The 20,159-nt window shown below is 36.9% G+C and overlaps 1 protein-coding gene and 1 pseudogene across 2 annotated transcripts in view; one reads left to right on the top strand and one right to left on the bottom strand.

Annotated features, from left to right (window-relative positions):
• The window catches only part of GBE1 (1,4-alpha-glucan branching enzyme 1), a 243,448-nt gene extending 229,344 nt beyond the window's left edge, over nucleotides 1-14,104 (bottom strand). The window contains exon 1 of one of the 2 annotated variants that reach the window (XM_074361438.1): nucleotides 13,667-14,104. In XM_074361438.1, the coding sequence (XP_074217539.1) occupies nucleotides 13,667-13,818 (152 nt within the window). In that variant the 5' untranslated portion in view covers nucleotides 13,819-14,104. The remainder of the gene's footprint in view (nucleotides 1-13,666) is intronic. The other variant, XM_074361439.1, reaches the window with a different exon arrangement.
• Nucleotides 7,409-7,551, top strand: LOC123616038 (small nucleolar RNA U3; annotated as a pseudogene).
• Nucleotides 14,105-20,159: the final 6,055 nt, after the last annotated feature.

Raw genomic sequence — 20,159 nt, forward strand, 5'->3', positions numbered from 1 at the left:
TACATGTAGCCTACACACATCCTCCCATATACTTGAAATTATCTCTAGGTTATTTATAATACCTAATACAATGTAAATGCTGTGTAAATATCTGCCAGTGCAAAGCAAATTCAAGTTCTACTTTGGGGAACTTTCTGGAATTTTTTATTTCCAAATATTTTCAATCCATGGTTGGTTAAATCCTCAGATGCAGAACTCACAGATTCATAGGGCCAATTGTAGTTTTAATAAAGATTAGTGTATTAGCTACCATATTTTTGACTCTTTCCAAAAAAAGTCTCATAGACTCTGTTCACATTCTTCAAGACCCAGTCCTTCTTTTACAGAGAATTAATTTTTAGAATTCAAAGCAATTCAAATGAACTCCTTCGTGCTACACACTCCCCTTCCTTTACAGAATAGGATACACTTTCATCTGTTTTACAGTGAATTTTATGCACAAATATCCACTATAACTGTGTTTTCTTGTCCATCTCCCCAGTTAGAGCTCCCATCAGGCAGGAAACTTATATTTGTTCTGCTATCACACAGAAAAATGCCTGGGACAAAGAGGAAGTCAAAAATCGATTTGTTAAATAGCAAATTAAGGAAAGAGTCTGTGACTCGGACAACTGTGTACTCCCCGGAACACCATGTGTGGAGAGTAATTTACTCTATGGGATCACTTTCTCTATCTTATAAGACTCATATGCAACAGTAAAACAGTGAATCTGTAAGAAAAGTAACTTTAATACTAAAAAATCTTCTTTTACCTAAAATAAGTTAGAAAATCATTGTGACCATTAAAAAATTAAATAATCCCAGTTAACTATACTAGTATATATGGATTAGTTATACCAGTATCTATGTATTTATATGTATATATATTAAAAAATTGGAATATTTACTTATAATTAATTTGGCCCATTATTAACTCAGCTTTGGGACCATGCCCTGATGTGATACTCAAAATATCATCTGGGAAACAGCAGCATTAGCATCACCTGGGAGCTTCTTAAAACTGCAGAATCTCAAACCTAAGGCACATAAAATGATGTACATATAAATTGTAATAAAAATTGTTACTGTGATGATGATGATGATAACCTATTATCAGTAGAGCTAGCAGACGTCTCTTTTGGATGTTTAGTGCCTTAGACTCATCACAACTAGTAATTATTGTAGCATGAACACATCCTCAAAAGTTCCACTTTACTTTTCTGTTTGAAGTAGGTAAATTTTTAGCTCTCTTATTCATAAACTTTCCAGATTTCACCAAATAAATGTACTAACAACTTTCATCTCATAATATCTAACCAATTTGGTTGGGAAATTGACATGTTCTGATTTCTAATTATTAATAGCACAATGAATCCTGACAAACATCAAAGTAAATATTAAGATTCAAATAAAACCAAAGGCTAATTTCAGGTAGATAAAAAGCAACTAATCTTGGGAAATACTAAATTACCTTAGATAAGATTAAACAAATTCATTCCTACAAGTGAGAGTATAACAAAAATCTTTCGAGATTTATTTGTTGTTTAAGTTAAATAAACAAACACGTTGAAAGAATGAAATACTGTTTTTCAAAGCAGTATTTTTTTATAATGTAGAACTGGAGAATATATGCTAAAATGAGTGGGGTTCTAAGTAAAGGACATGAAACAAGAAAAACCTTGAAAAGTCAAATTAAAATTACAAATTCAATCTATGCAGATTAATATCTATTATGTTTGAATATAAATCAAAACAGTGCTATCACATGATAAAAATATGCAAATAAAAAACTGGAAAACTCTCAAATAACTACTTGAGAATAAATTATTGTGTCTTTTACAAATTATTTTTCCCCTGCTTCTTAAAGTTTATGGGGGCTGCCTTATGATAATAACTAACGTTAAAATAAGATCTCAGAAATTTAAAAAAAAACAAAAACCTGACAGGCTAATTAGTTCTCTCTTCTTTCAATAAACTATAATATACTTAAAATTGTCATTGTTCATCTATTCCAGTGAGACCTGACTAAACACTAATTTATTCTTGGCCAAGTGGCTCCCCAATAAAAGTCTGTCACAGTTTATGATCTTAAAAAAGAATCAAACATTCTTAGGCAATAAAAAAAAAAAAAAAAAACTTCGACTTAAACCTTAAGCAAAAATCAACTCAAAATGGATCATAGACTTAAATGTAAAATGTAAAACAATAAAACTTCTAGGAGAAAACGTTACAGGAAATCTTCAGATCCTAGAGCTAGACAAAGAGCTCTCCTACGTGACAACAAAGGCACAATCCATACAACAAAAACATCAATAAACTGGACTTCATCAAATCTTAAAACTTTTGTTCTATGAAAGACCCTGTTAAAAAGATGAAAAGGCAAACTACAATAGGATAAAATATTTGCAAAACAAATATCTGACAAAGGACTTGTCTCTAGAATACACACATAAAGAAGTCTCAAGACTCAAAGGTAAAAAAAAGAAAAATCAATCCAGTGAGAAAATGGACAAAAGACATGAAGAGCTATTTCACCAAAGAGGATATACAGATGGCAAGTAACACTGTAAAATACTTTCAACATAATTAACTATTAGAAAAATGCAAATTAAAACCACAATGGCCTATCACTACATACCTATTATAACAACTAACATTAAAAAAAGTGTAATAACAAATGCTGGGAAGGATGTAAATAAGCTAGATCCCTCGTACATTCCTGGTGGGAATGCAAAATGGTACAGATACCATGAAAAATAGTTTGGTTGTTTCTTACAAAACTAGACATACACTTGTCATAGGACCCAACAATTACTCTCCTAGCTATTTCTCCCAAAGAAATAACACCCACATATAAGTACCCAAACCTTAGCTTTATTGCAGTATTTTTAATAGCCAAAAACTGGAAACAATCCAGTTGTCCTTCAATAGGTGAATGACTAAACAGACTGTGGTACAGCTATTCAATGGAATACTATTAAGTAACAAAATGGAACAAACTATTGATATATGTAACTTGAATAGATCTCAAAGGCAATTTCTGAGTGAAGGGGAAAAAAAGCCAATCTCCGAAGATTACATGTTCTATGATTTGATTTATATAACATTCAAAAATTAAAAAATTATAGAGATGTAAAATAGATCAGTAATTGCCAGAGTTTAGGGATGAGAGAGTGGGAACAGTATAAAGGAATAAAGAGTTTCTTTGTGGTGAAGGAACAGTTGTGTATTGTCATTGTAGTGGCAGTTAAAATAATATATACTTGTGATAAAACTGCAAAGAAGTACATGTAAAAACTGTTGAAATCTGAATGAGGTCTGCAGATTGTATCAATGTCAATTTCCTGGTTTAGACACTGCAATACAGTTAAGCAAGATATTACCCCTTGGGCAAGCTTGGCTAAGAGTACAAAAAGCCTTCTCTGCACTATTTCTGCAACCTCCTGTGGTCTTTAATTATTTCAAAATATTTTTTTTAATCTAGTCTAACCCAACTTGAAATTCTCTAAATTCACTGTATTTTTAAAGGTCTTCTAACTTTAAAGACACTTTAAACCTGCTACAATCAAACTTCAGTTTTGGTAACACTCTTGTTTCTCTGTATTTCCTGTTTATGTGTCATATTTGTGAGTAGAGGTTCACCTAATACTTCATGGATTGCAGACAGTTTTCAATAAAAGGCAGCTTAGGGAAGTGAAGCAAAAAGAGACCCATTAGCTTCACTACGGTCCAATCACTAACAAGCACAACTTAACCAAAATAGCTCTGCCAACTGTAATGGTCAAAAGAATGGAAGACTCCCACAAGTAAACCAAAAAAATGTACAAATAAGCAAACAAAAGTATCAGAAATTATTAATGCTGAAAGATAAGAACTGGAGGGGAAAAAATTTGGAAATGATGAACATGAATTTGTGATTCTCCAGAATCCTGGAATAATAACCAATTCTCTTAAGATTGTAAAACAATGAAAATAGCAATGATAATTCACACATTAGTTACTCATGACCTCCAAAAAGGAACTAAAATGATCATGGACAACAGACCTATAATCTCTTAAGAAAAAAAAACTAATATGACCCCAGACATATCACTGATCTATTCTGACATCAAAGAGGAATCATATTCTTCCACAAATTGCTCTTTAGTCTATTGTCAAAGAGGAAACAATGAACTTGAATGGTGAAAAATCTTCTATTTATATGATAAGTCTGTAGCTGATATGTTCTGAAAAACAAAATTTACACAACTTAAAGCTTTAAAAAAAAAAGAATAGAAAGGCATAATGTTAAAGCCTATAAACTTGTATGCAGTTAGGTAACAAAAGATAAGTCATGTTTTAAAGACTAAGCATTAATTAATTGACATCTTAAGTTAGTTCTTTTTTATTCTTTCTAGCCCTATAAATATCTTAGAGACAAAGCAGATTTTTGAATGAGCCCAAGAGAATATGGAAAAATTATTAGTTACTGAAGAACTAATTTCCTCTCCACACATTCTCATATTTTTTTTTAAAATAAAATAACTATTAAATTAAAAAGAGAAAACAGTGGTGCTCCCCAACTCATTGGGCCAGACCAGGTGGCTAACTTTGGACTAAAGTAGGTGAAAGTTTCTGTATTTTCCCCCAAGAACAGAATCCAGAACAATAGAGATCAAGTATAGCACACTCTACTGAGGGATGTGCCTGCAGACTTCTCTCAGAAGGAGTGGAAATGCCTGGATTCTGCTCAAAGTGATTTGCACACAGATGTGAGGCTGGGGAACTACAACATGGTCTCACTGGGACTTTTCATCTCTAGCCAGACATCATCTCCTTTTTGGAGCAAATGAAAGAGCCCAGAGAAGGCAAAAAGATATTTCTCAGGAAGATGTGCACAATGGAAAGCCTTGACTATGAGGCTTACTTTCAGCTGAGGATGGGCCATGCCATGGGATAGCTCTGGTCAGCAATTTGTAAACTGAAAGAACTCAATGGAGTTTACGGTAAACTTACATATGCTTGGTTAAAATGGACATGGTGAGTTGGCTCGTCCTCCTGGTAGGAAGACAGATGTGAGCCCTAAATATGCTTCTAAGCATCAGAATAAAGACCACGTGCTAAGAATAGTAGAGCCGAAAGATAGATAAAGCGTCAATACTGAGGCCCAAATCACTCACCTTCACTTTCTTTGTGAGAAATACAAACCTCTATTTCAATAACTCACAGTTTGTGGGATATTCTTTGAGGGTGTGTTCAGTTTTTGTTACATACATCTAAATGCGTAACTGATTTTATCATGTTCAGTAACAGAGAATGTAGCTGTATTACACAGTTATTCATAATTAAATACAATCTGTGGCTAGTTGTTTATCAATAATGAAATAAAAATAAGTTATATTGATATTGAGCAACATATGATTTTTTAATAAAAGAATTATTTCTCATTTGCTAAGTATTTGGAAAACTTCAAGATTACCTATACAAAGAAATATATTTGCAGATTTGGTTTCTGATTATCACATTTTAGATTACAGACTTAGGGCATACACCCAGAAACTGTGTCTAATTGTTATTTATTGTTCAATGGATCATTTTAAGACATTTTGAAAACGAGAAGTCAGGACCTCTTGCGCATCACTGTAAAGAATTCAGAGGTGACTCTGAACTTAGGACATAAATATTTCATTCCTTTTTTTTTTTAATGCATCTCATTGCAAAATCAGACATATTGAAAATAACTGAAATCACCAAATAAAAAAAGAGAAAAAAGACAAGGCAAGACAGAGGATTTAAATTTTTTTCTTATTAATGGATCATATGTTCAAACTTCACTAGATAATTCTTCCATTTGCAAACTTTTAAACTGCTATTACAATTTTTTTCTTCTTATTTTCAAAGTCATTCCTGCTATTAGTAAACTCGGTATGATCGTTTCCTCCAACCACCATCCAGAGTTCAGGAGGAAGAAAATCCCTGCAGCTGTTTGATGCCCAAGAATATGAACACTTAGCAGTCAGATGAAAGAAGAGAAAAGACAGAAAAGGAAGATCAAGAGACAAGTGATTCTGGGTTTCTGCGAGCTAGCATTTACTGCTCTCAATAAAGGGAGCTTTGTGCTCATTACATCCCAGAACTCATCGTGCCTTCAACTTGTAGCAAACTTGCAATTGCCTTATCATTTCCCCTCCAAATCAAGGATCAAAGTTTATATATATATTTTTATTGAAGTATAGTCAGTTTACAATTTGTGTCAATTTCTGGTGTATAGCATAATGCTTCAGTCATACATGAACATACATATATTCGTTTTCATATTCTTTTTCACCACAAGTTACTACATGAATCAAAGTTTAAACATATTATTTTCTTTCTCTATTAGATTATGATTAAAAAGACCACCTCCTCACCTCATTCACACAGTCACACTACTAGAAAAGAGAAGGAACCCCTTAAAGACGTTGTTAAGCAGCAAAATGAAGAGTGGTGGGGAATTTCTGGTCAGATAATTTATCTGATGGCTGATTTCAGGATACAGAATTAAAGAAGCAGACAATAATAAAATCTTCTGAAAATAATATGTTAGTAAATATTTAAGATGACAAGTTAGTTTGCTAATAATATTATGGTTATTAAATAACTATTGTAATTTACTGAGCATCTTTACATATATTTCTCTTCCTCAAGACATCCCTACAAGGTGGGTCCAATCCGTATTTTACTGAGGAAGAAACTGAGGTTCACAGAGGTTGACTAATTTGCCCTTGTATTCAAAGCTATTTAGCATCACGACAGCTAAAATTCAAGCTTCATCTTGCTCTTGTACTTTGCAACATGGACACTCAGCCATATGTTTATTTTTTTTCCATTTTACATGTGAAGAAACTAAATATAAGATCTAAACTATTATGATCTTTTAAACATTAAAAATCAATAGGTTACTCCCATAACTTAAACAACGTCAACTGTGTAAGAAATTAATGAACATAGGTTGTATAACAGCATACATTTAATGGGCACTTTTGCCTCCTGTCAATGTACTGGGTTCCTGTTACTCTAAAAGCAAAACAGAATAGGGCTGCTTTTGGACACTAAGCACAAAAAAAATCTGGATTCCAAACAGTAGTGAGCATCCACCGATGAGCAGACATCACCACAAGAAGAGAATCTACTCTTCAATAAAACAATAAACTTACTTTAGAATGAAAAGTATCTGATAGCAGCAATTCTCTTCAATGAAAACACTTTCATGTTTTCCCTTAATATCTATAAATGTACAATAGAAGTTTAGTACATGCTTTTAAATAATACTAGGATGACACACTCATCAATCTAAAACTATAGCACATTTCACAGGATCTGTGTTACCATCTCACTGACTAAATAGAGTCAGCCTGGTGGGAGCCAGACTGAATCTTCTAAGAAGTTACCACTTTAAGAGTCATTTCTCAAGACTGTACTTTCAGGGATCATTTCTATAGTTCTTTACTAGAGAAGATTTTCTGAACGTGTAGAGCATCTGAAACCAAGAGGAGGAGGCATAGAAAACAAACTCATGGAAACAACCTAAATGTCCATTGACAGATGACTGGATAAAGAAATTGTGGTATATTTACACAATGGAATACTACCCAGCCATAAAAAGAATAAAATAATGCCATTTGCAGCAACATGGATGGGCCTGGAGAATGTCATTTTAAGTGATGTAAGCCAGAAGGAGAAAGAAAAATACCATATGATATCACTTATATGTGGAATCTTAAAAAAAAAAAAAAAAAAAAGACAAACTTATCTACAAAACAGAAACAGATTCACAGACATAGAAAACAAACTTACGGTTACCAGGGGAGGAAAGGGGTGGGAAGAGATAAATTGGGAGATTGAGATTTGCAGATACTAACCACTATATATAAAGTAGATAAACAAGTTTCTACTGTGTAGCACAGAGAACTATATTCAATATCTTGTAGTAACTTATGGTTAAAAAGAATATAAAAACGAATATATGTATGTTCCTATATGACTGAAGTATTGTGCTGTATACCAGAAATTGACACAACATTGTAAACTGACTATACTTCAATAAAAATATTTTTAAAAAAGAAAGAAAACAAACTCACAGTCATCAGTGCAGGGAGGTGGGAAGGGATAAATTGGGAGTTTGAGATTTGTAGATACTATCACACATAAAATAGACAAACAACAAGTTTCTACTGTATAGCACAGGGAACCAAATCCAGTATCTTGTGGTAACCTATAATGAAAAAGAATATGAAAAGGAATATGTATATGTATATATATATATATATATATATATATATATATATATATATATATATATATATATATATATATATATGTATGACTGAAACATGCTGTACACCAGAAATTGACACAACATTATAAACTGACTATACTTCAAAAAAAAAAAAAGAGTCATTTCTCATGAGATGGTGCAGCAGGCACGAGGGCCTAACTAAATCAAATGCTCCATGGAGTCATTTTAAGACATTCTGAAAATGAGAAGAGGTCAGGACCTCTTGCCCATCACTGTAAAGAATTCAGAGGTGACTGTGAAGTTAGGACAGACTTCAGCTGCAGATGGTAAATGAATCTACTACGAGTACAGAAGAGCATGCTAGATACAACTTATAATATTCCAATTCTTCTTTGCCTTCTAGAACCATTGACATCTGACTTTCCTCAGAGCCCACAACTTGGCAGACACTGAGAGGAAAAGTGTACCACTCGGCTACAATATAAAATTTCTACACCATGAGAATCAACGTTCAGTGTGGCTGCTGATACACCAAATCCAAACTACTTTCTCATTCTGCTTAGATACCATTGTAAAAGCTATTTTTATTTCTTACAAAATAGAGATGTTCACTGTAATTGTAATTTAACACACTTGGGCTCACAAAAATCTCTCTTCCCATTCTTGGGCATGCAATTTGACCTCAGGCTCTCTTCAAACTGAGTATTTCTTCAGTGATTAAACCTTTAGTCTCTGTGGAGTCTAGAAATAACTAATTAATAACAAATTTATTTTCTCTGGTTATTTTTAGCTTTTTACTCAAACATACATTCCCCTGCCCTGAGACTGTCACACATAACTCCTGGTATCTACTGCTTTTCTCTGTCCGTTCATCCCTGCATTCTTAACATTTTAGCTTAAGATGAGTTGACCTGAGACTTACTGGTGTAGAAAAGAGAAAAACAGAGTGAAAAGAGAAAAACAGTCAGAAGACATCCACTCAGTCATTTGCTCATTTAAAACTATAGCATTTCCTATAAGCCAGGTGCAGTTCCACAGGCCGAGAGGATAAGAGTGAACAAACAATATAGACAAGTGCCGACCCCCAGGAGTAAATAATTCAGTGGGAGATACAAAAGAACAGGAAGACAATTACATTACCGTGGATGATCACCCTTATAGTGTGGTGGTAGGTAAGCGGTGAGAAGGTTTAAGGATGGGGAGAAATCAGGGAAGGCATTTAGTATATCTCTAAGCTGTGCCCTGAAGCATGCACAGAAACTTGTAAGACAGAAGCAAAGTGTGCATCAAGCAGAAGAAATAAGATGTATAAAAGCATAGCTGGACCCACAGCTAGACCAAAACATGTGGCACCCAAGACAGGATAATATTCTGGCACACTTCAAATTGATATTTTTTAAACATTTGATAAAAATCTATTTTGTGGGATGGAAAAAATTATTTTCTATTAATAACTATTGAGTATAGAAATGGGTTCCCATATTAATTCATTTCTACACAGCTAAGAGTCACTCTTCTGAAAAGATCAGAAAATGTTTCTAGTTCGCGATCTCTTTTGCTTTTTATTCAGTGGTCCTTCTAGACCCCTAACTTTTTATGAGCCAATACAAAATAAGAAATGAAAATCTTCAATATCTAAGAAAGGAGTACCTGTGTAAAATAGATACCATGTTTCCAATTTATTCTATTGATATTTTAGTGCCCCTTATAGAACAGCCCCTAGACATCCCAGGTACTTCTTTACATTTAGCCCCCTGCTGATTAGGTGGTACCGAGTCAGAAGGAGGGTCCAAAGATGAGGCTAAAATGGTAGACAGGGACCAGATAACACAGAATCTTGTTGGTCATGAGAAAGAGAGTATGCTATACTTTTAAGAGCCATGGGAATTGTTGAGAAGATTTGAAAGGGGGACCAACTCTGAGGCTGTTTTTGAGAACCAGGCTAGAGATGCTAGCAACTTGAATAGGAGGGTAGCAGTAAGCATACAAAGTGGCATATACTTGAAGAATAGTTAGGAGCTACTATTCACTAGGCTTGGAGGTGAGAAGAAGGGGAGAGGAGTAATTAAGGATAAATCTTAAGTTTTAGGCTTGAGCAATTGGTACATGAGGATATTGCCCAATGGGATAAGGTATAAAAGGACAATCAAGCTTGGGATAAAAACCTCTTAAGTTCAGTTTTATACATACTGAGTTGTGTACTTACAGTACATCAAAATAAAGGTATTTACTAAATAAGACCAGGAAACTAAGACCAGGAGAGAAATGTAGGGTGAAGATAGATGTGGGCAGCCTGAGTGCATAGATGGAATTCATGGAATGCATGAGAATGCCTAGGGAAAATAAGTATATAAAATAGAAATGCATAAAGGAACCCAGGGAAGAGCCCTGAGAATCTTATATTAAATTGTCACAAAAAGGCTGAAGAGAAACCACCAGAGACAGTGGAAGAAAAGCAAGAGCTAAAGTATCATGGCTTCAAGGAGCCAAGAAGTGGTCCAAAATGCTAGCAATAAAAAAAGGGAAAGAGGTATCCACTAACTTACCAAGAAGTCATTGTTTGTGAACTTGTTGAGAACAGTTCTAGTAAAGAAAGATTAAACTCAGCTGCAGCAAGCCACATGAACTTAAATTAGTAACCTGACCAAATCTCAGGTCCTTCATCTGTAGAATAGGAAAAACAAAAACACTCATCCTTCCTACCTTGTGGTTTTGTTATGAAGGTTAAATTAAATACTATCATATATCTAAAAGTCACTATATAAACTTTAAACAGAGGGTAGAGACAAGTGTTACACCAACTGTTTCGCTGGTTCTGCTGTTCACAAATGTCAGTTTTCTGTTCCACCCACACAGTTGAGAAGTCACATTTGACTTATACTGGCCAATATATGTATCAGCAGAAGTGACTGATTATTACAGGCAAAAGCTGTAAGAAACAGTGCATAGTTCAGTATGTTCTCTGTTTCTTGCCACTGACACTGTAGAAGCATGTTTCAAAACGAAGCCTTCATCAAACTAGATCCTTGAATGACTGCCATGAGGACAGCCTGACTCACGTTGGAATGTAATATGGGTACAATTAAGTGTTGTTTTAGAACACTAAGATGTTGGAATTATGATCATAGCAACTAAATGTGGTATAAATAACGGTTTTTTTTTAGGAAAGCCAAGAGGAAAATTCCATCTTAGGAGGTCATCAATGAGACATCATAGGGCCTGTCACACACACTAATGTACGAATTTTTTATTTCATAGCACAGAGTAATTCACTAATCCTCACATTTGATTCTTATAGTTACAGAAAAGGTAAACAAGAATGAATGTACATTACGGAATTTCTAATGAAGACACATTGGTTGGGGAAGAATAAGACAGCCTATCAATAAGAAACTGCCTCCCCCATCACCATTTTTATATACCATTGTCATCTGTACCCTAAATTTTCTTCACTCTTTAGTAAGCATACTTGCTCCTACGTTTGACAGGTTGTGTATCTGTTAGGGCAAAGACACACTGGCTAAGTAGGTTACTAGAAATAAACAGAAAACAGGAAAAGTAACCAGGACCAAACTTTATGAAGAAGTTTTTTTACTCTTCAAAGGTTAACAGTAAAAGTCACCACTGCCAAATGCCTAATTACCATTTGATATGCCTAAATGGAACATGTGTGCTGGAAAATGGCAGTTACTCAGAACCAAGGCCAGAAGTAGAATTCAGGTCAGAGTGAGGAGGCACAAGGACCCACTGGACCAGCCTTTTCATCAAGAACACTGATTGCCCCCACTTCTTTATTCTGGCCTTTGTCTCTCTCATTAGTTCTGACAAACCATGAAAGAGGATCATAACTGCTTCAATCCCAGTGGAGTTGAAGTGAATTACATGAAAGAAACACTTAACAAAGGATGTCTGTCTACTCGTGATCATTTTTTAAAAATGGGGATGTGGGGAAGTAGACAAAAGACTCCACAACTCTGCTTTTAGAAATGTCTTACATGTCATTTTACAAAGCATACAAATAAATTAGTGTCATAATTAATAAGTCTATCAAAAAACTCTAGCCACTATCTTTTGCTCTAAAATGTTAACTGTTTCTAAATCAAATCCAATCTTCAACTATGCAGATTATGTACTATGAAAGCACATATTGTAAATATTGAAGGGAATTCCACATGGTTGCTCCCTAAATGGCTTAAGGGCCCAACATCTGATTAACTGAGCAACAGCTCAAGGTGACACCTTTGAAAAAGGCACATGCATTAGGATATACAAGCTCTAAAATAAGATGCATTCAACTTTGTGTCCCTTACTTTGTGTTCATAAGGGATCCCTAATAAACAGTTGCTGAATTGAGTACAGGTAGTAAGTGCCAAGGCCAGGTCACGGATCTACGATTGTTTTTTTCCAAACTCCAGGTCAATGAACGATGTTTCATTACCAATGCTGTGAAGCCAGTAACTAGGTAGAAGTTTACTGTTACTTTAATATATGGGTAGGTATACTCTGTTGCCATGGTAGTTTTCATTCTCAAGTGGCTCTGCTAATAGGGCAGAAACCGTTAAATCACAACATGCTTATCTCACAAATACAACTACTATAACTAGTATAACAACTATTTTAGACTTAAAACTGTACCTTTTAAAGTTAGCTGACTACTAGAATTAATATCCTATTAACTTAATTGTGGTAAGCCAATTTACTACAGCAAGAGAGGAAACAAGCTAAAATGAAAGTATACTACATGCTAAATTGGCCTCTGTTAAGTTTACCTTTCCTCACCCTTCTCCCTCTTCAGGATGACAATGCCAAACACGGAAGAATGTTGTCCCAACGGGATAAAAAAAAAAAAAGTGACCAAGATATGCTTAATCTTGAGATTATCATCAAGTAAAGAAAAGCTGCCTGAACGAACCCTATTGGATATAAAATCACAATATATGCTATTAAATAAACTGCAGTTTTAAAAGCGCATTAACACATGCGGGTGTTGTGCACACGCTACTTCACAGGACCACTGTGGTGCATGGAAAGTCCACAAAACCTGCAGTGGTGTTGCCACCTCATCAGAACCTGAGGCAACGTGTGCTGGGAGCTAAAGCACACACTCAATGGCACAAACCTCTGATTCGAAGGGAGGGGAGAGGGATAAGGAAAGTTTATTCAGCGCTTCTGCGTCTAGTCCCGGGCAAGAATTGTCAACGCACGATGCAGGAAACCCCTGGGCCCAACTATGGACTCGACGCGGACGCCCAGGCTCGGAAGCGGCTACCCTCCAAGGCCGGGGGCGGGGCCGCCGGGGGCGGAGCGGCGAGGGGCGTGGCCTGCAGGCCCGGGGGCCGAGGGGCGGCCCGAGCCCCGAGCCCGCGCCTGGAAGGCGGGCTGCTGGGTTCTGAGGTGAAGGGGGGGTGGGGGGAGAGTGCGGGGCTGTACCTGCGCTGGAAGTCCGGAGCGAAGGGCTTCAGGTACGGGTCTATCTCTAGAAGTCGGGCTAGTTCGGGTACGTCGGCCAGGGCAGCGGCCAGCGCCTCCTCAGAGCATTGGGCCCGAGCCTCCCGAGCCGGGGGACTCGCCGGAGCCGCCATCTTCCGCCGCAGCCCGAGTAGCCGAGGCCCGAGAGGGTCGAGTGGAGCCTGAGCGGGAACGGGCGCTCTAGCCGGGAGGAAGGCGGCGAGGGCGGAGCCGAAGGACGCCCAGGCGAGCTGAGGCGAGCTGCGGACGTCCGTCCTTTATAGCTGGAGGCAACGGCCGCCGGTCCCCTTTTCCCCCCGCCGGCGTGGAGGAGCGGGACCCGGAGTGATCCCCGGACGCACGTCCCGCGAGGGGAGGAGGCGCCCAGGCCCTCCGCCCACTCACGCGGCCCGCACCTGGGCCCGCCGAGGCCTGCCCTCTCCTGGTGCTGGGCCGACCTTCCGCAGCCTTGACCTCGTTTAATCCTGACCCATTCTCGTCTCCGGAGCAAGCCCCTCGCTTTTCTTTAGGCTACTCCCACTGGCGGCCTCCCCTTCAAATGAGTATATGTATATCTTAAGTTCTGAGAGTTTCTTATTGTTAACATAGTGTTTCAGGCAGATGAAGTAAATTCACTGTGAGGGGAACAGTCAAGTATGGATAGAGTAATACGTTGAACATGTTAAGTTCATTTTCAAATCTTCCTGGAAGTGGTAAGAATCACTTCGAAGTGGTAAGAAATATCTCTTCCTCTTGGCTTAGGAATGGGAGACCCTAGGTAGTCTTCCCCTACTTGGAACTTCTTTTGTGTTGTTTCATCTGACTGGTTTCTAGCTCAAAGATCCTTTTTTTTTTTAAGACTACAGGGTTGTACACTGCGAGAATTGGGCCCACCAGCCTGGTAGTTTCCAAGTTACTTTGTACGTAGAAACTGGAGAGGCTTGGGGGATATCTGTCCCAGTTAAGACCGAGGTGTGAAGAATCCAAGGGGCTATGGAGAAGAAAGTGTTGATCAGCCGTGGGCGTTTAATTTTAAAACATTCAAAATTTTTTTTTGCAAAAGGAATAATAAGGACTTAATGAAAGATATGTAGTAACTAGGGGCCTCAAAGTAAAAGGGTGGAGGATTTGGACAACCTTCAAAAAGGCATGTCTTATTTTCCGTAAAGATGGCAGTATGCAAACATTTGTAAAATATCAAACAATACTTGAAACTCAGAAGCAGGATACTCAGTAGACCCACAGATCTATATGTCCAATCCTAAACTTTCCTCGGAAATCCAGGTTTGTATCACTACCTGTCTATTTTGAAATCTCTATTTAGCTGGCTAGGAATCCTAAACCATGTATCTCCCAAGTGTATCGGAATCAGTATGCTCTTCTTTTCTGCTACCACTCATGCAGGCGGCCTTCCTCTCTCATTTGGACTAACATCCTCTTCTACTCTTTCTCACCTCTAATCCATTCTCTAGTGTTTCTCAAGCTTTAATGTACATATGAATCACCTGGGGATCTTGTTAAACGTACAGACTCTTTTTTTGTTCTGGGTGGTGCCTCACATTCTGCAATTTTAACAAGCTCAGAGGTGATGTTGCCACTGCAGGTTGGAAGCACAGTTTGAATAGTAAGCTCTACACAAGGAATAAATCATACAACTTAAATGACATGCCAGTTACTTTGAGCTAAATATAAACTCCTTACTCTTCTCTAACAAGGCTTCCATAACCTGGTCCCTGACTGCCTTTCCACCGCTTTCATCAGCCTTCTCTGGGTTTAGTATTCTGTGGACACTGGCTTTCCTGAAAGTCACTGAGCTCTGTGTAGCCTCCGAGACTTTACTTGCCCTCCTCTCTTAGGAATTCACTTACCATAGCTGTTTCCTCCCCAGCATTCATGGAGGTCTCATCATAAATGTCAACTTATTGCTGAGAAGCTTCTAATTCCACTATCTAAATAGCTGCCTCAGAATCTTCTATTACAGTGCATTCTCTCCTATGCAAGAGTTAAAATTTAGGTGTTTATTCTTTTCTTTTATTTATTGATCTTCCCCTTTAGCATGTAAACTCCAAGAGAGCAGGGACCTCTTCTGTTTTGTTCACTACTGAACAAGTATTTATTGAAATCCCCTGTGAGAGCAAGTTTTCTAGGAACTAGGGATTAGTGATGAGCAATATAAATCCCAGTTGTCATAAAGTTCACAGAATAAGTACATTTATAGAGACAAAAAGTAGAACATTGGTTTCCCAGGGCTGAAGGGAATACAGAGTGACTGCTAGTGGGTAGAGGGTTTGTTTGGGGGTGATGAAAATTTTCTAGAATTGATTATGGTCATGGTTGTACAGCTCTGTGGATAGACTCAAAACTACTAGAATTGTACAGTTTTAAGTAAGTGCATGGTACATGGATTGTAGCTCAGTAAAGCTGTTTTTAAAATATCAAAAAATAATTTCTAAGGTATGAGTAATATAAAATTTACTCTTTAAAACTAACGTATCACCCCTGTTGAAAATTACTAGGAGAAAAAAAAGAAAGGAAAAACCAGAGATCTGTGACCAAACTCAAGAGAGAAGTAGAAAATAAGTAACTTTTAAGTAAAAAGCAGCAGTAGTGATAAAGGAGAATGTGGTTTCTGCGAAGACAAAGGAGAAATTTTAGAAAGACTAGAATGATAATAACTCTTTTATCTTTAATAATGTCATCGACAACTCAAGATTCCTTGGTTCTTTCATTTCCTCATGTAGGCTTTGACCTCAGTATTGTTCTCTCATGGTCAAAAAGTGGCTGCTGCAGCTCTTAGCAGTACTTCTTCGTACCACCACATCTAAAGGAAAGAAAAATGAACTTGTACGTTTATACTGTGTATCTTTGTTTAAGGGAAAACTTTCCTTCATATCTCCTTGGGTAGAGCTAGATTGCATACCCACCACTAAAGCCACTGTAATAGAGGAATGTGACTACCGTGATTGGTTTAAACTAATTGTGATTCATGGCTTGAATTGGGTCCACTCTCCCTTACTGCATTGCTATTCAACATCTAGATAAAATGGTGATGCAACTGGCATGGAATAAGAAGGATAGATAATCATGTCTGCCACATCTTTCTTTGCTATCTATTCTAGATCCCACTACCCATGAAACTTGCCAGTATTATTAATTCTTTTGTCCCCTTGTAATTGATCTTACCATGTTTACATGGCAAAACCTCAACCTAGAATCAGTGAATTTGCCTTCTCCATTCCTACATCCAGATTGCTAAGTAAATAAAAATAACTGTAGGAACTAGTTTCACTAAAAACCCTTTCTCATGCAAGGCAACCACAATTTTACAGGCTATACACTATATACAGTATACTCAACCAAGAAGGCAAATGAGGGCATTTGCCCTGAGGAAGAAGAACCATCTCCTTTGCACAAAGGTGCCTCTCCCTCTTCAGGCTATGAATCCTTAGGACTGTGCCTACCAAGAGAAGACACTTCTTTCTAATCCACAAAGGTGAGTGGCAGCCCTGCCCTCAGTTCTCAATTTTTCCCTTGGCCATAACACTCCTGTGTCTTCATTGCCAAGTTCTTGAGAGATTTATCTCATTCACTGTTCAACACACTGTGGGCTGACTTATGTTTCTACTCTGTTGAAATGCCTCTTTCCAAAACACCCAAAACCACCTAGTTGTTAAACTCAATGGGCAGTTTTTAGCTCTTGTCCCATTGAATCTCTCAAGAGTTGGAACTCCTAATCACTTTTTTCTCATCTATTCAGAAAGAAAGGAATATAAAGTTGCGACAGATTTTGAGGTAATAAAGATGTCTAGCCACTGTGAGATACAACAAGTCAAGGGCGGAAAGATTCCTAAATAATGGTGAGAGCACAACTGAGTCTGGATATCAAACACCTGAAATAGTGCCATGTGGCCCCATGTTAAGTTTTTATTCGTTGCTTGATAGGCTGGGTATGTGAGCTCAAAAAATAACCTTGACAAATTACTTTCCCTCCCTGTGCCTCCTTTTCTTAACTGCAAAGTGTGGCAAGGCTTAAATAAGAACATTTAATCACTTAATGAGTTCTTAGGATAGTGCCTATCATATAGTAAACGTTATTTGTGTTAGCTATTATTATTGTCAATGGATAATGAACTTACTTTAGGAGGAAAGATGAGGCTTTTCCATCCCTATATCCATACACATTCAGATTTCTCCATATTAATATTTAAACTTTCAGTGATTCTGGATGTGAAATACTTAAATGTGGAAGAAACTTGAGGATGGGTAATTTTAATATTTGAATGCCAACTATTTTTAAGGCATTATATTAAAGCATTATGATAGTATAAAGAACTCTGACATGATCTATTAAGTTACAATATTAGACAATTCATAATGAAAATTTAAATAATGACAGCTCAAATAGCATTGAGTTGTGTTAATATTATATGTTAAAGTTTAATCAAAATTTGAAATCCTATTATTTGTCTTCTTTCTCTCCCCACCCCTTAGCACTATAGGTATTATTTTCTTTGAAATAATGGAATTTAGTTAGATATATATTCCTTCAAATTTCTCCACTGAAATATTCTAAAACTTGATAAGGCAATGGTTATACAATTCTATAAATTTACAGAATATCTTTGAATTATACATTTAAAACAGGTGAACTTTATGGTATGTAAATTATACCTCCTAAAGGTAGTTTAAAATTTTATCTTGCATAAGACTGTAACTAAAGGCTCTCCTTTGAAAAGGTGGGTCTAATGGCTGGCAAGTGTCAGTATCTCAGTCTCCAAACTGACATCCACTGATTTCTGGATTAAATTCAGCAAAGGCAGTGACCAGCCAAATGTCCCCTCTACCACCTGCCAAGCCTTCCCAGGGGACCCTGAAGGAAGAGAAGTTTATCCTGTCTTCAGACTCGTTCATCCTCTAACCTCTCTATTTAGATGGCTAAGTAGTGAGTGTTCAATGTGATAGTGATTGCTACCACCTGGAAACCAGAGTAAGACAACTTTTCCAGAGATGGCACTTAATTGTTTTTAGATGATAGTGATTTTCAATTACTTTTCTTGTAAGTTGAATTAGAACCAGTGACCTAAGGTGGAAGTCTCTTAATTTTTGTGACATCCTCTGAGCATCTTATCCTCTCCATTAGAACTTTTCCGTTAGTCTCAGACTTACCCATGGTAATTTTTATTTCACTCAGTTACAGACATCCTTTATGCCTTTATATACTCTCTAGTGATTATTTGATATCTGAAATTTTCAGTACTTCTCAACTGTTCCTTATGTGAAAGTTTTACAAACTTTTTAGGGCAAAATCTTGTAAGAAAGGATCAGATAGCTGAGCTTATCATAATGGAAGTATTCTGAAAAGATACAACAATTCTTTGGAATAAAAGCTAATAATAATAACGCATTGGTTTCTACGGTCTAGGCAAACTATTTTGTACTGCCTCTCAGAAAGATGAATATAAAGGATAAATGTAGGAGGTTTTTTTTTTTTTTCATTTTAAAACTTAAAAATTAGGCAAGCAATATTTCAAACACTGTGAATCTATGAAGTTTACCTGAATGACACTCAGATCTCTGGCAAACTTTGCCAGTCCAGAGCAAAGCAAAGAGCCAGGAAATGGAGGGGAAGGGGGACCTTTCATCACATAAAACTTAAGTCTCAAAGCCTCTTGCAGTGTGCTTATAGGAAGACACCTCCCACTCCCATCACCTATTATATAATAGCTTGAATTGTGGTCCCCAAAAAGATATGTCCATGTCCTAATCCTCAGAACCTGTGAATGTTAGCTTATTGAGGGTAAAAGTCTTTGCAGATGTAATTAAGTTAAGGATCTTGAGATGAGAAGCTCATCCGGATACTCTGGATGGGTCCTAAATCCAATGAGCGTACTCTGAAGAGACCTGCAGAGGAGATAGTCACAGAGAAGTGAAGGCAATATGACCATGAAGCCAGAGATCCTGGTAATACAGCCGCAAGTCAAGGGATGCCAACGGGCACTGGAAGCTAGAAAAGGCAAAGAACAGATTGTCCTGAGAATATTCAGAAGAAATGTGACCTTGCCAACACCTTGATTTCAGACTTCTGGCCTCTACAACTGTGAGAGAATAAATTTCTGTTCTTTTAACCCACGCAGTTTGTGGTAATTTGTTTTGGCAGCCTTAGGATTCTAATAGGTCTATTCAGTTTTTCTTAATGAGTTCTCAGTGATTGCAGATTGGAAGCTGCAAATCACACAGCAGAGGAATTATTTTAGGATGTTAATTGGCTTACATATATACCACCTATTCAACAAAAGGGATTTGAGGTGGCTAATAAAAATACTTGTGATAGGTGAAATAATACTTGACAGAAACAGAAAACAACAAATCAGAGTGGAGAAAATCCATAACATTTAAGCTCAGACTTAGTTCTTAGATTCCTAGTAGCAAAAGCAAAGAAGGAACGATATTAGGTATGTATAGTTTTTTGAAGTTT

The sequence above is a fragment of the Camelus bactrianus genome, chromosome 1 (genome assembly GCF_048773025.1).
Source record: "Camelus bactrianus isolate YW-2024 breed Bactrian camel chromosome 1, ASM4877302v1, whole genome shotgun sequence".
Lineage (NCBI taxonomy): Eukaryota > Metazoa > Chordata > Mammalia > Artiodactyla > Camelidae > Camelus > Camelus bactrianus.